This window comes from Pocillopora damicornis, chromosome 5 (assembly GCF_964200805.1).
Source record: "Pocillopora damicornis chromosome 5, jaPocDami1.2, whole genome shotgun sequence".
Lineage (NCBI taxonomy): Eukaryota > Metazoa > Cnidaria > Anthozoa > Scleractinia > Pocilloporidae > Pocillopora > Pocillopora damicornis.
Genome location: NC_142674.1, coordinates 3,585,025 through 3,600,618, shown reverse-complemented (window position 1 = coordinate 3,600,618; position 15,594 = coordinate 3,585,025). Strand labels below are relative to the sequence as shown.

Here is a 15,594-nt window from a genome sequence, read left to right as displayed (position 1 = left end):
CCCATAAGACCCTATGCACAGTGTTACATTTTTTTATATTATATTTTTTTTAAAGGTGTTTTCTTGCGTGAATTTAGGGCCAAGTACCTTGAGCTGTAATGTATTAGAAATAATTTTTAAAAGAATGGGTGTTAAATAACTGGACCATGAAATATAGGAAGAGCAAGGTGATAAAAATGCACTTCTCTCCATGACAGAAAAATAATTAGCTCCTGCTTGTGAAAAAATTATCTGCCTGGATAAAACAATTGCTCAGATTGTTGAAATTCAGCTAGAAAATTCTGTATAACAGATGTAGAATTTTGTAATCCATGATGCTTTTCAGGCTTAATACACGTATATGACAAGTGAAAGACTTTATCAGAATTGGGATTATATAACTAAACAAGTATTTCACCTACCACCATTGTAGCAGAAGCCAGATTGTCAAGACCATTTGGCAAATGCATCTTGTAAAATTTATCTGCATCCAGCTCTGCAGTCTCACTAAGTGTGAGATTCCTCTGAACATGTTTAGCCAGATATCTTCCATAGCAGTGAAACTGCGCAAGTTTGTATTCCTTCAGGATGTTAGAATATGTACAAATTAAGGCTGGTAAAAAAGAACATTGAAGAATCATAGTTGTCACAAACTTTCCACCCGATCTTGTTATTTGTTTTTTTTTTTCAGTATAAAACTGCTGGAATACTAAAGATGTGGCTCAAATTGTTCAGTGTCTTAATAAGAAGTTAAGGGCTTTCATTAATTCTCAGATTTTTTCACTTACCACCCTTCAAAGAAAACCAAAGTTGACACAAACATAATTACATGACAAATATTGAGGTAATAATATTATACACACAGTTATGCCTTCCATGAAAAATGAGAAAAGTAAACTGCCAAAAATTTTAACAACTCCAACTTTTCAAGTATGTCACTACAAAAAAAATTTTAAAAAAACACTTGCTAAAGTAAGGAATTAAGTTGGTCAATCCTGTTTCTACAAACATGAAAAGTATGCAGACATAGACAAACATGTAACTTTTTCATAAGACTGCAATGCAATTTGTTTACCTTGACAGAGAAAAGGAAATCTCCAGTGTTTAAAAGCTTCTCTTGATAGTAAGATTGTGGTAAACGGCTCTCATATGTGTTCCACATGGAAAACAATGTGTTTGACCTTTCCGTGAATTGATACAAGGAAACAAAAATTATTACAAAATAGTGGATCCTCAAATGTTACTACGCAAAAATACATCAAACACTTTTTCGTGATCATTCTGACATCTTAAGAGGAATATATATCAAGACATTATGCACAAATATTTTTGATGCTATGATTCCAAAGACAGATCAGTACTGTAACGTTGTTTCACAGTTTTACATATACATCCTCAAACTGGTTGAAAATGAAAGTCAAAACAATTATCAATAGTCAATACAGTTTTGAATTCAAACACAAGATTCTTAGGACAGTGGTAGGCAGAGAAATTTACAGAGATCATTTAACAGAATAAACTTTCAGATGGATGCAAAAGTTCAACGCAAAAATCAACAGACAAACAAAACACGCCAAACATTTACGTTGTACATATACAGCTATAAATGTACATACCCTCTTGCCAGAGGTTCTTCGTCATTCTTCTTGGTCTTCAGTCCTGGTTCTGATTTCTTTTTAATGTATTTAATAAATCTTGAAAGTTCTTGCTCAAATGCTACCAATACTGGACTGATTTGTTTGAGATCTAGACATGACAAACATGAATTGCTAATAAATTTATCTTCTGCTAGTGTCCACTTTTCAGTTATAACATGAAGACAACATTTTGACAAGCTATCCTCTGTTTCCTCTATGTAGTAAGTACTACGGCACCTTTTTGTAGCAAACTGTATAAAAGGGTTTTTTAACGTTCAACTGTGTTAACAGGAAATGTAAAGAACAGTACAAGACTGAAAATAATTTTCGATCACCCAAAACGCTATCGAAGCTTACCACCATTTGTTGTTCCATTAGATTGCACACCATTTCTTCCGTTTCCACCGACGAAAGACGTATTCAAGTCTACCACGCTTTTTCCTGAAGTAGACAGCTCCATATTAAACCAAGATCGCCCTTATCAAGCTTGATTAACAGCTGAGTTTTGAATGTTGACAAGACGCCATTTTGAAATACAGAGCCCGTCTCCAAGGACAAAGTAACCTCGCCTGATCCTCGATCCTTGGAGCCGCTTAGTGTCCACTGCACCGCCCGCGGTCATTCCGTAACAAGAGGGTCCTGGAAGATAGATTGGCACTATGAATTACATCAAATATTTTTATCAATCTATATATTTTCTTTTTTGGCACAGTAAAGAGTTTGAATTACGTCCCGGAAATGATCACTCGAGAATGGCGCTTGCCGTCAAAGGAGGAAACACTCAAATTAATGAAGATGAGCAACAAAACACAACTAGATTAATGACCAAGTTTGGATGTACTTCAGGAAACTTTTCCTCCAAATGTTAGCTCTTAAAGGGCATGTAAACCCAAAAAACGTTCATTTTCTTTTCACATAGATGTTTAGTAAATATATCAAGTACACCAAAGGTACCATTCGTTTATTCTCAAAAGTCCATTTTCACTTTGTAAAAGCTCTTCCAAATTCGAAACATTCGCCATCTTGAATGGCGCCATCTTTCCTGTGACGTCACGGGTGGACCCTTAAAAGTCTCGTTTTATAATCGCGTGAGGCACGAAGGAGTCTTTTCTACAGCCGTTGTTTGCTGGTCTCGTCATGATTTTTTTTACTTACAGTTTGCTTCAATATAATCAATTTTTCGTAATGGTGAAGCGTTGTGCCGTCCAGTTTTGTACTGATTCAAACAAAACTGGGCATACAATGCAAATATTTCCAAATGACGCAAATTTGGAAATGACGCAAAATGAAGCGACAATTTGTGAAATTTGTTCAAGTGAAAATAGCCGATTTCGTCGAGCCGTTCAAACGTTCTGTTGTTTGTAGCAGTCATTTTTCTTCCTGGTGCTGTACCGACGATTCAGGCCTCACCAGAAGCAAATTATTCGGAAGACGAAAAACAACCCATACAGTCGGCAGACGACGAGGATTCGGAAGTGGCTGACCAAACTGAGAAAGAAGTTGAGCTCTTCAAAAGTTAGAGGTCAACAGAGAAAGTACAAAATCGATTTACATGAGAACGTTTCGTTAATTAAACAACAATAGCTTTATTGGTTCTCTAAAAACAACTTTTTTCTCATCTAATGAAAGATTATGGGGAAGCCAGTTGTTTGGGAGCCAGCGCTGAGCCCGTAAAAGACACTGACATGTCTGAACCTTTGCCTGAATTCGAAACACGTATCAAAGAAAGAGAATTCAATTCGTTGATATCAGTGTGTAATAACGTGATCTGGAATTTTGTCGGTTCTATACAAAGAATTCTATACAGGATCCCATAATCAACCCTTATGTTCTATAAGAAAATCCATGCCAGCCCCACTTAGTGCTTCCTTTGAGAAACCCTGCAGAGAAACAGCAGAAGAATTTGTGTCGCGGTTTTCACAGCAGTGAAAATACATTCAAAGGTCAGTAGGACAATATTCATCATTTTGAGTACAACTTAAAAGATCCTGATTTCAGCTTGCAAAACTATCTTTTCAATATTTCAAATCGAAGCAAACACAAACAGGGTTGGATAATTATGAAGGCCACACAAGGAAATGTACATGATACAACTTGTTTATCGATGGAAATGCTTCTGAGATGAAGGATATTGTTTACCGCACAAGATAGCACAGCGACCCTAAAGTGTTTGCCGAGATATCCCCAACACCAACGAACAAGCTATCTGTAGGCAATTTAGCGAAATTTCCTGCCAGGAAAGAAGCGAAAAACAACTAGCTCTAGTACTGTATTATTAAATCAATGGCAGAAACAACTCAAGTAAATCGATCTCAAAATGTAACAAAACAGATGAAACAGAAAATATTTAGCTCAGTCGTTTCCGGTGTGATTATCTGTGCTTTGCTGCTGCCTGTAAGCGTACTTGGCCGTCTCCAGCACCCAGAAATCGAGGCAAATTGACTGAAAACCTGGATACTCAGTGATACAACTTATCTGGGTTTCAGGCCATTTTGCCACAATTGCCCGATTTCCGTACAACAAACACTTTCATGAGTTGTCGGCATTGGTTGACAAGTTCCACACTCGCACTTTTGATAATTTTATATAAAACACTCTCAGAAGCTCAAGTTTAAAAAATTCTGTTGCATTCCTTTAGATTGTACCCTCGCTTTATTGCATTTTCATGTTAAATACAAATAAATCACAGAGTAAATTAAATACCAGTCTGAGTTTCCGAGACGGTCGCATCGCTGTCGACATGTTCTGTACTGTCTTCGTGCGGATCGCTTCGGTGAACCCTACGCGGCTCATATTGTTAAGGACGTGGCCCAGACTCTCCTGAAGATTCTGGATTATCCCCAGCGCTGTCATGTACTAAGCTTAAGGCATTCGAGTCGCTATCTTCTGAAAAAACATCTTCCGAACTACCGCTACTTACACGAACTCCCACACCAGTTCTACTGGGGAATATGTGTTGCGCAATATTTTGGTTCCACCGCTTACGTCACGACTTCTCGCTATTGTTTTTACCGGAAATGGAATTTCAGTTGAAAATGCCGATTTTCTCCTAAAATAAGTCGAATTGGACAAAACTAATTTCAAATTCGTTTTCTACGCCACTTTTTACATAGTATAAGAAAAACATGTATTTTTGGGTTTACATGCCCTTTAAAACCCTGAGAGTAACTAGCATTTAATTTCTCCCTACTCACTGCAGAGTCACACGTTAAGGTCTTGAGAATAAAGGAAGTGATCACTAACGTGATAATCACGTTAGGAGAAATAAAAGAAGAAGCTTTTGACTGGTAAACAAATTCTCCTTGTAAGCACCTTAAAAAATGCATTAAGGCCAGTATGGAGAATATGCATACTGATGTTAAGGTGTAAGTGTTAATAATGAGGATATATCCTCGATTCCAAATGCAAAATTCTGATTGGCTTTTTGCTATTCCAAGTAATAGGCTTCGGGAAAAAGTAGACACAAAAAAATAAAATATAAAAGCAAAAAAATCTATCAATCTACTTCACAGCCTCATCAGTTTTGCCTTGATTCTCGGATATGCCCATGTTTTTGAACTGTCATACAGTTAACCTTTAGCTCCCACAAGTAATAATCATGAAATTTCTCTCAAATTTATCAGGTAAAAGCTGCTATCTTGATCTAACACCAAGTTCTCATAACTAATTTACAGGGAAATGTTGAGCAGCTAGAGGGGAGTGTAAACAATCAGATCTTGGGAGTTAAAGGGTTAATCTTCTATTGGATCATTCTCTATCAGCTGTCAAATACACATGGCTACCGAGCGGAAGTCGCTGGTATAATTTTAAGCGCAATTGGCATCGATAAACAGCCTTTAAGTAGGATTTGAACATGTTATTTCATGGTATAAGCCTTATTGGAAAATCTCATTACGATTTCAGGTGATAAAAAAATTGAAAGTTCATTTTATCGCCAATTAAGATCTGCCTTTGACGTCATAGTCCTTTTTCTCCCGGTAAAGGTTAAGTGATGTTCTCAATCAAATATGGCAGAGTCACGGCGTCAAAATACCATAATATAGCTGTACACCCAAGCTAAAAAGATAAAAGCGACCCCAGGACAAACAATACGTTTTTTCCTTTTTTGAATAAATATTGTGCTAAGATTACTCGACGTATAAAGTGCTCTTTAACAAGAAGAAGTTCTTAATAATGTCTTGCGGATATCTACGGTTTATCTCGGACCGACGGTGAGTACTTCATAAAACTGTAAATAAATTGTTTCAGTTTTTGCCCCATGACACCGAATCTTTGTGTATGTAATCGCCGTTTTCCATCTCAACAATGATTTAACCGCTAGCTATATTGGAAATCGACAGGCGACATCAAATATAGGAGATTTGAATCGCTAAAAATTGCTCACGTAAAACTTGTATGTTTATCGAAATTTAATAACATCGTTCACTCTTCTCGAACGATGTAAATATTTCCAATTGTTTTTTGTCCAATACAATTCTTTTGCAATAAATAATTGTTATTTACACCTTTATAAACATGGTTTTTTTTTTTATTTTCAATTAATTTCAACCCGCAAAAAAACCTAAGGGAAAAACTTTGCATAAAATGATTAACAGATTGTATACAAAAACTTTTACTTCGCATGCAGACGCTACAAAATTTTAACCCACAGAGGAAATGTCGCTCCATTTGAAAATTTGTCCCACAGAAATTGTAACATTGAGATCAGTGAGATCAGCCTACCGGCCCGGCTGTGAATTTAGATAAAGTGTAACCTCTTTTGAATCAAATTGGCAAACATTTTGCGCTTCCGTCCCGAAAAATCGGCTCGGGTCGGCATGAAAACAATGACGCAGTGTGCCTCTCGGCCAAGAGTGTTGAAATCAGTTTCATCTCTCAATAAAAGAGATAATTGGAAGCAAAGAAGTTGAAAGCGTCGATTTCTTTTATCACAACTACTGTACGCTATTACTTTATGATAATGAGCAACCGGTTTTAAAAATCAATTAGCATAAGTTATTTGGTGTTAACTTTGTTTAAATCAATAGTATCACACAACGAAATCAGAGCGAGCAGCTCAAAGCAAACAGGCCAAAGTGCACAGCCCTAATGATGAGCTCAGTGTAACACACGCGCACAGAACTCTAGAACCTGTCACAGCTACGTGGTAAAGACCTGCCCGGTGAAATTCTTTATCAAGGGGTAACAGGACATCATCCGGAAATCGTGGAATAAAACGAACGTTTCTTCAACTTAATATCTCAGGCCCCATTACATAATTCCGTCGTCAAGCTACGAGCTGAGAATCGAAGGTAAGCTGTATGTAGTAACTCGTTTGTTTTCTTCAGCCATTAGGCGATCGGACGATATGTAATTTTTTGCAGCTTGCCCTTCCAATGACAAAGGCCTGTCTTTGAACACAGCTACTCTGTCTTAACGGCTCTTAAAAGTTTGCTTTCGACCCCATTTTGCCACTCAAGAACGGTGCAGCTTGATACAAAGTTATTTCGGGGCATCACTTACAAATTCCGGATCAACGTTGAAAAGAACCGATAGCAATTTATTAGGCATTGTTCTAAACTCGTACATGAAAAATTCTCTGAATTCTGTAAATGAATCTACAATACCGGTATATGTTTATGATTTAATTCAAGCGAAAATATTTTGTGGGAAACGAAGACCAAAATTTTGTAACCCTGTCTGAAAGAAACTGTAAACAAACAGCGCAATAACAAACCCATTCGTCTCACACATGGAATCTATTCCGGAACGAAATGGGTTCCGTACGAACACCTTGACAGAGACGTGATGTAATTTTAATCACAAGTGTTGGTAAAAATGCAGATATGCCTTTTGTTTTTCGAGGAACTTTGCTTGAAAGTAGCAGATCAGATCAGAACGAGTTAACTAAGCTGATCTAGGAGATGATTAGCAGAACTGGAAATGAAATTTGTTGTGATAAAAATCAAATTTGTGCATTGCGGTTCTTTTGGGATTTCATTTGCGTAATTCCGCACTCATGTAATAGAATTTTTGGGTGCCTCACATTAGACGGGGATTTCTATCATCTAATAGACCCTCAGGGAAAGAAGAAAATTGAATTTTGCTTGTTACATTTGCCGATATTTTTATTCTCGTATGTTTATACAAGCTGAGAATTTTTATTCTGCCAAATCGTTTATCTACCAAATGTTGGCGGGTTACTATTATTGCTGGTGAGCGCATTATTCGTGCCGGCAGCTTGCACGGCAATCTGCAAGATGACAGAAATCTGGTATGAAGGTATCGATGGTATCAGAGTTTTTTATTATTTTTTGTGTATAAATTTGAAACTTCAGAAATTTTTGCTTTGTTAACAAAGAATGAAATTAGGCTATAAAACGTTCGCGGGCAGAAACGTAATTTGGGCCCCGCCGGGGCTCAGAGTCATTTTAGCCCGAGCCACCAGCGGAGGGTCAAATAACTCTAAGGAGGGCGCAACTCATTCATATCTATGCCCAAGAAAATAAACCGTACTACTATTATTAATTATTATCAATTTGGATAGCAATGAGAGGATAAAAACTCAACAGAACAATATGAACAATCACACGGGCATGCAAGCTGGCTAAATACTTTTTAGCCCGCCAAAATCTCCACGTTAGCCCGCAAAATGCGCCACAATGCCCGGGAAAGTGACGATATTGCCAATATTACTTATGTTTCGTTTCAAAATCATTTGCTCTTATCTCTCTCTTGAAAGGAGAGTTACTCATGACACCAAGAAGACATTTTCATTTCCGCGTGGCTTCCGCGTTGTAAACTAAAATCAAAGTAATAATAGCGGTTACTTCACACAAAAAATAATCAGTGTCAGAGGGACCCGATGAGGATTTGAGTATAATCATGTAAACGGCCTCGATCGGGGGAAAGTGTGATTACTTCTAACCTATTTTTATCTGTGCATCTAATTGGTTGAAAAGGTGCTGCGAGTTTTTTTTTTTTTTAGAAAAATGCAGTTCTGGTTTACTTGGTTACTTAGTTGAAAATGGTTCTTCACGCTTAAACTCCTATTAGTAACCAATTCACCATTTCTCCTTACAATGTCAATACAATATCAAGCAGAAAAGTGATGAAAATAAAGAAAAATATCAATAAGGGGCCGGGATTATTAGTTGATCCAAGAACGAAGTCTTCGAGCTATCATCATACTATTGTATGGAAAACATTTAGGAGGATTAGTAAGGATATCGTAGGAATGAATGGGTTAAACGCCTAAGCGCAGAGTCTTCTTTCCATTTAGATGACTTCAAACCGAAGCAAATTCACGTCGTCCTCAGAGAATGGCATGCCGGGATCCCTAGTGTCCACAGTCGCGTTTTTGCCGCACAAGACTGGAGAAGAGAAACAACGCACCTCAAATTCTAAATCTTGCCTCGTTAAGATTGCTCTTGTGGCCTTGCCAATACTCCTCCTGTTAGGATTGGTTATTGTTCTCGTGATTTTATTGACCAGTGGTGATAAAAGAGACGATCCAAAGACCAACGGTCTTCGTGCTGGTTGTAGCTACTCTGAAGAAGCCAAACGCATTGGTTTGAATGTATACCTCGGAGAACTTTTCCATAAACACTATGAACTAATGCCGGAGAAGATAGGGTCGAAAAGGAAGGTGACTTTCGATGAGATTACGAAACATTATCGACCTTATGATCCAAGTCCGAGTGCTATCAAGAACTTCACCGATGAAGTTCGAAGGTTGTACGAGAAGATGAAAGAGATCATCGGAAAGTCGAATGGATCACGTTTGAAATTACGTGAAAACAAAGCTATGTATGTGGCACAATATTTGCTGAAGCATTCCTTCGACTGGGGTCCTTACGAGCGAGATTATTACACGGGTGACTGGATGTTTGAGCCAAATTTGTATTGTTGGCAGCCAATTTGCGGTGTGCTTCAACACTTTTTTAACGTGATACCCTATTTCAAACCCGGTAATCTCCAACAATTGAAACGGCTTGAAGAACTCTTTAAGAAACACAACGAAACAATTTCACGATACATTGAAAATCTGAAGCTGGGCGTGGCAACTGGAATAGTCCGCTCTGTGGAGTCTTGCAAAGCTGGGATTATTGCGATTAAGAGAAATTATTATCAATTTGCTGTGCACAACGAGACAGGTAAGATTCGAATCACCGAAAGATACTTACTAAGGAGGGATAGTTCGTTCTGATGAGGCTGGTTTTCACTTTGGAGGAAATTGCAGTACTTTTCTTAAACAGAGAGGCAAACGTCTGTCTTCCCGTCTGTCTGTCTATCTGTCTATCTGTCTATCTGTCTATCTGTCTATCTGTCTATCTGTCTATCTGTCTGTCTGTCAGTCTGTCAGTCTGTCAGTCTGTCTGTCTGTCTATCTATCTGTCCATCTGTCTGTCTGTCTGTCTGTCTGACTATCTGTCTGTCTGTCTGTCTATCTGTCCATCTGTCTATGTCTGTCTGTCTGTCTGTTTGTCTGTCTGTCATTCAGACCACTTGTCCTTCCGCCCATTTATCTCTCTCTTCACTTATGTCCGTCTGTATTTTTTATGTCTGTCAGTTTGTTATTAAGTGATCCTGCCTGTTTCTGAAGCAAATCTATTTACTATTCAGGAATTTTCAACGAGCAATTAGGGAAAAAAGTCCTCTCAGAAGGATTCATCTCAAAAATCACGCCCGAAATGAACGCCACGTGGTACGAGACACGAGGAGAAGGCGTATACCAGTCCCTCCGACGATTTCTGTTGGTTTACTTGGGCGAACCGCTGACAAGACTTATACGGTATGGGAAATCAGTTGCTCTAAACCTGGTATAATATCCTGTTGGGTTGTCAGAGGGTAATAAAAATTTAATGCCTTCGGGAATCAGATAGATACGTTCGCTCCAGTGCATTTTTAGTGCAAAGTGTGACCATGATTCTCAGCGCCTCAAATTTCATTGGTAGTTGATAACTGAACTGCTACTACGGCCTTTAAGCATCTAAGCATGCGCACTTAAATTCAGTGACAGATTTTAACATCTGACATTATTATCTTGTTAAAATCAAATTTCCAGTGAAAAATTCAACTCAAAATTTCGAGCATGCTTGCCAGCGTTTGCCGTCTGGTTGAAATTCTCGTTCTCGAGTCTAATTTTTTTTCTGTGCGAGCGAGCGAGAGTGGAAACTAAAGTATTCACGTCAGCCAATCCGGATTGAGAGCCAACAAGATTTCAGAGTGAATATGCTCACTTAAAAAGGCGGGAAAATGTAAGTGATCGAGTCGTGATTGCTCTGATTCTGCACTTGATTGGTTAATAAAATGCTGCTGATTTTCTAGACCAATCACAACACCTAATGGCAAAAAACTGAAATCGCCAGATTACCGGCCTCTACCCTCAACTGAATATTGTACTGTAGATATGGTTCCTAACTGATAAACATGTGACATCTCTTACTGATTTTAGATACCTTGAAGAGGAACATATCAAATATTGTTACGGTGGTGCAACGGGAATAGCGAAATTACCCCTAAATGCTGTATACGCCGATGGCGTTCGTGATCCATCTCGCCCGACTACTGGAAGCTTACCGAATGGAGACAAATTCAATGCAAGTACTTCGTATAAAAGACTATTGTCATTTTTCACCAGTACCTCCATTTCTCCAGATAAGTTGAGAGCGATGGGTTACAAAAAACTCGAAGCTTTACTCAGCGAGGTATTTATGTTTGTCTTTGCTGCGAAAGGGAGAGTTATGTGCTTGATTGTGAATCGAAAGGCCCCGCTTTTAACTCTAACAAGATGCACTGTGGTGGATTCTTTGAAACAATAATCGTTGAATTATCACGGTACCTTTTCCATCCAGGAGTACAGGGTACCAGCAAACTGTCTGGGGGGGTAGGGGGTATAACCTTTGCAATAAAAATTTTCTTTGAAATAAAGGATCATATTCTGAAAATTATATTTAAAAGATATCGGAATAAAGGAGAAGATCTGACACGTTTTCTCTTCATACTGCGAGAATGTAGGACCTACAAGGTTTCATATTAATGAAACACTTAATAAAGAAAGTTTTTGAACATTTGGAGTGGACAAAAATCAAGTTTCTATTATAATAATTCGAACCCAAACCAGTCTTGCCCTCAGGGCTGAATCCAATAACAAAACAGTTGAGTTACAAAAAGCAACTCGGCAAGCGAAGCCATACAATATGTTAACTCTTTACACCCTAACAGTATGCATCTTGTCCATGTTGTTCTCTATACATTTACTTAAGGGCTGACAAGGAAAGTTTGTTTAAAAATCAACAGCTTAATCTTGAGTTTATGATAATTTCCTTAATTCTCCTGACCTTAATGAGTGGTTTAGAGGCGATTATGTAGAGAGAGACTGGATGATAGTCACCCTTAAGGGCCAGAGCGTTTATTTGAAACTAGTGTCTTGCCTGCGGCCCCGATCAGTCAGTGTCGGAAGCGCATATTTTGTAGATGTAAAAGGGAGGTGCAGCGGTTTATGGATTTCTTTTCGTCAAAGGTAAAGAATCTTGCGAAGCAATATACCGGAATCAAGGACGAAGGCCGGGCTGTCGTCAAGTTCAGGGAAGTTCTTAAATCACGTGACATGTTCTTTAACCGCGATTCTTTCCCTATTAATGAGTCTGGGGATGAAGCATATATGAAATGCACTGACACTGAGGGAGCGCGTGCGTTTTGCCCTATGCGCTGGAAAGCGCTACAGAAGTGGATCAACTACACAAAACACGTATGTAAAACTCTTGTCAATTTCTATTCGCACCGTTACAGTAGAATCTTAGAGGGGCATCAACGTCAGTCAAAAAGAAAAAAGAATTTGTTTATTTCTTTTGGTTTTCAACCGCTTTATTTTGAAAGAAGGGCCAATCTTTTGGGAAATTCTCATTACCATTAAAAATATTTCATTTGATAAAGAATAACCTATTTTCAGAACAACAACGAGTCTTTGATACTTAAAAGTAGTGTGCTCTACTTCATTCAAAAAGGTTGCTCAAGTTCTGACACCCAAGATAAAAAATCTCTTCTACGATTCCAATTCGAAGAAAACGACACCATCTTGTGGTATTTCTGTAAAAGGCGACTACAAGCCTGGTGTTTGTTTCCATGGTTACGAAATCGGTTGCCCAGCGAGCCAGACACTGCCGTTCTTTATGAACGATTTTGGGCCAAAATACACAGAGTTTACGACGACATCTCATGAACAGCTTCCAGGACATCATTTGGAGGTAAGAGAAGCTACATGGTGTCTGTTTCTTTTATACATTTTATGTGTGTTTTGGTTTTTGTTTTGTGTCCCTGAAATGCGTTGAACTCTGTCTTGAAGATTTATTACTCAAGCAGACAGTCTGCCACTAGCCCTTCCAGCCCTACCTACTTTCTATTGAGAGTCGAAAGAAACCCATTACGCCCTGTGATTGGTATAGAAAACGTACGCCACCCTGCCAGCCATTAGATACAAAAGTAAACCAATCCAGACTAGGTTACCTGCATTTTCCGGCGCCTCATTTGGTCATAGTAGTTATTTCTTCTGTTCCTATCTGCCGTCGTTATTATTTCGGTGGTGGTTCTGCAACATCCATCCAAAATGCAATTTACATCATACCTTAACGCCCCCCTGGATAATTGCCCTCACTTTCCCTGAGTCCATTACGAAAGTGTCCGACAGTCATAATTTGTTACTCACTTTTTAATCTCAGGTCCAAGGTTTTAAAGAGAATTTTCAAGATCTTTGTGGGGATGCAATATCCTGGATATCTGCTGAAAACTACATTCCTCCTTTCACCGAGGGATGGGCAACCTACGTCGAACATCCTTTGATGGCTAAAGATACGAATTCCTACATCAATGTATTGGATAAGAACATTTTGTTGCAGAAATATGGGATGATGAAATATCAGGTAACTCATGCGCAAATGACACCTGTATTGTTAGCTATAGTGAGGCAGTGTGGCCTAGCGGTTAGGGAGCTGGACTTGTGCCTGGTGGTCCTAGGCTCAAGCCCTCCATTCTTCTACTTACAAGATTTGTTCTCGGTTGTCTCGTGTTCAACTCCTTGGCTGCACTTTGTATATCTCCAACTATAAATCTATAGCAACCATTAAGGAGAATTGCACATCTGATCAAGGAAGTCAAAGGGAAGTTAAATGGTTATATTCAGCAATGTTATGTAAAGCGAACTAGGAAAGAACTGTAAATAAAGTTCAGCGAACTGAATTGATTGAAACCACCAGTAAGAGAAAGACACTCCTCTTTGCTTCTTTATGTTCTGTCCGACCATTAATTTTTTCTTCGATTGTACAAATACAGACACGCGTTAAAATTCCGTGTTTCTCATTTCGTCTGCTCTTTACTAGATAAGGTACTCACGCATTACTCGCTAAACACGGAGCATGCGTAAGGCAGAGGTTAGGTAATCAAAAATTATTTCTTTCCAGATCCTCGCTGCCCTACGATCTGTTTTGGACAGTGGCGTTAATTACTTCGGAATGACGCGCGAGGAGGCCACCAACCTTTACGCGCAGTACGCTTGGGACGAAAGTGACCTGGCCGTCAAGGATATCACGCGGTTCCAAAATACTCCAGCAATTGCCATGAGCTACATGATTGGCCACGAGACGTTCGTCAAATTGAGGCAACAGGCCCAAAGAGAACTGGGAGAGAGTTTCTCGATGAAAGAGTTTCACTACCAAATTCTACGTCAGGGAGAGATCCCTTTAGAGTACCTGGAGGAGCACATTTCGCGTTTCATCAAATGCAAGAAAGGCTCCTCGGAGCGAATTTGTGCAGAAATACTCTCGTGACAATCTATGAGGGAAGCTAACTTTAAAATAAGTTCAAGCAAAAAATACTTTAAACCATAAGAAATAATTTTTTCCAATGTACTCTAAATTCTCCAAACTAACGTTAAGACACACCGAATAAGTTTTGAGGGAGAATTTGCGATTTCCTCTGGGAAATTATTTTGAAATATTTTCCCTTTGCATGGAAGCAGAAGCATATAACCCTGGTTTCTGAGGAAAGGTAATCAAAGTGTCCAGTGTGAACAAAAATATAATGTCTGTATTACACGGTATTTGCTAAAATACTTGCGTGTTGCAGTTCGTTTAAAAACAATTTTAATACTGGACACTGTGTTAGAAGCTTTGGAATAAAGCCCTGGAGATTCATCGAAGGTAGATTAAAAAAAGCTAGAATATGTTACACAGAGATTCTAAAAATATATAATATAAATTAAAAGACTTAGTGCTGAAGAAACTTAAGAGATCGGTAGACATATTATAAATGATGCGTTAAAGTCATTCCTAATGGTTGCATGCACAGCTATATTGTAAATAATTACGCGTGTGAACATTGGCGCGCATATCTTAGTTGTTTTAAAAGAACATCGTGGGATTTCGCGGTCGTTCTCGCCCCGCCGGCCGATGTCAAAGTCAACATTTACCCATTCCAAGCAAAAGAGACTGTGGTACTGCGTCGGTAGGAGAGTATAACAATGTAATTTAGTGTTATCAACTGAGTTGATAACGTAAATTGGCCACCGTAAAGAGTTTCAAAAGTGACGTTTGGAGCGTTATCCCTTCGTCAGAGCGATTGAAGAAGGGCTAACGCTCAAAACGTCAGCCTTGAAACTCTTTACCGTGGCTAATTTACGATATTAACCCACTTGACAATGCTAAATTACTCTTTACTGCATATAATCGTCAACTTAGGTGTTGTAAATACAATAAGCTAATAGTAGATTTCTCTCATTTACTAACAATAAAGGAAAATATGCCAACCTTAATTTGTTAATAACTTGTCTTCCATAAGAAATATCAACATCCCTAAGGTATATCCCGAGGGTTTGTATCATGGCGGGGGCGGGGGCGGGGAATGGGAGGATTAAAACTTCCCGTATCCCCAGCGTACCTCGTCCACTAGCTTTATGACGCACGCGTTCGTCATAAGTTGATACGCCGGTGTGATGGCGGGTGTG

General features: G+C 38.7%; 2 protein-coding genes and 1 long non-coding RNA gene across 4 annotated transcripts in view; 1 reads left to right on the top strand and 2 right to left on the bottom strand.

The window, feature by feature from the left end:
• Positions 1 to 2,255, bottom strand: part of LOC113676948 (cilia- and flagella-associated protein 54) — a 38,455-nt gene extending 36,200 nt beyond the window's left edge. For both annotated transcript variants that reach the window (XM_089207620.1, XM_089207621.1), the window contains exons 1-4: positions 1,974 to 2,255; positions 1,596 to 1,725; positions 1,055 to 1,160; positions 402 to 560 (exon numbers count right to left, since the gene is read on the bottom strand). In XM_089207620.1, coding sequence (XP_089063746.1) covers positions 402 to 560; positions 1,055 to 1,160; positions 1,596 to 1,725; positions 1,974 to 2,076 — 498 coding nt within the window. In that variant the 5' untranslated portion in view covers positions 2,077 to 2,255. The remainder of the gene's footprint in view (positions 1 to 401; positions 561 to 1,054; positions 1,161 to 1,595; positions 1,726 to 1,973) is intronic.
• Positions 2,256 to 3,177: 922 nt separating this feature from the next.
• Positions 3,178 to 4,592, bottom strand: LOC149044758 (uncharacterized). The gene is made up of 2 exons (XR_016186954.1): positions 4,320 to 4,592; positions 3,178 to 3,846 (listed from the first exon to the last, which is right to left on the bottom strand). It is a non-coding gene; the product is annotated as an uncharacterized LOC149044758 (long non-coding RNA).
• A 1,019-nt stretch (positions 4,593 to 5,611) lies between these two features.
• Positions 5,612 to 15,402, top strand: LOC113676963 (uncharacterized). The gene is made up of 9 exons (XM_027193707.2): positions 5,612 to 5,827; positions 6,644 to 6,907; positions 8,878 to 9,751; positions 10,221 to 10,389; positions 11,053 to 11,305; positions 12,121 to 12,348; positions 12,605 to 12,844; positions 13,316 to 13,516; positions 14,054 to 15,402. The coding sequence occupies exons 3-9, from the start codon at positions 8,878 to 8,880 to the stop codon at positions 14,417 to 14,419; spliced, it is 2,331 nt and encodes a 776-aa protein (XP_027049508.2). The 5' UTR covers positions 5,612 to 5,827; positions 6,644 to 6,907; the 3' UTR covers positions 14,420 to 15,402.
• Positions 15,403 to 15,594: the final 192 nt, after the last annotated feature.

Excerpts from the sequence above, each read along its gene's own strand:
- LOC113676963 (XM_027193707.2), top strand. The coding sequence starts at position 8,878 with ATGACTTCAAACCGAAGCAAATTCACGTCGTCCTCAGAGAATGGCATG. Across the intron at positions 9,752-10,220 it reads TGCTGTGCACAACGAGACAG|GAATTTTCAACGAGCAATTA; the intron begins GTAAGATTCGAA and ends TTTACTATTCAG. Across the intron at positions 13,517-14,053 it reads ATGGGATGATGAAATATCAG|ATCCTCGCTGCCCTACGATC; the intron begins GTAACTCATGCG and ends ATTTCTTTCCAG.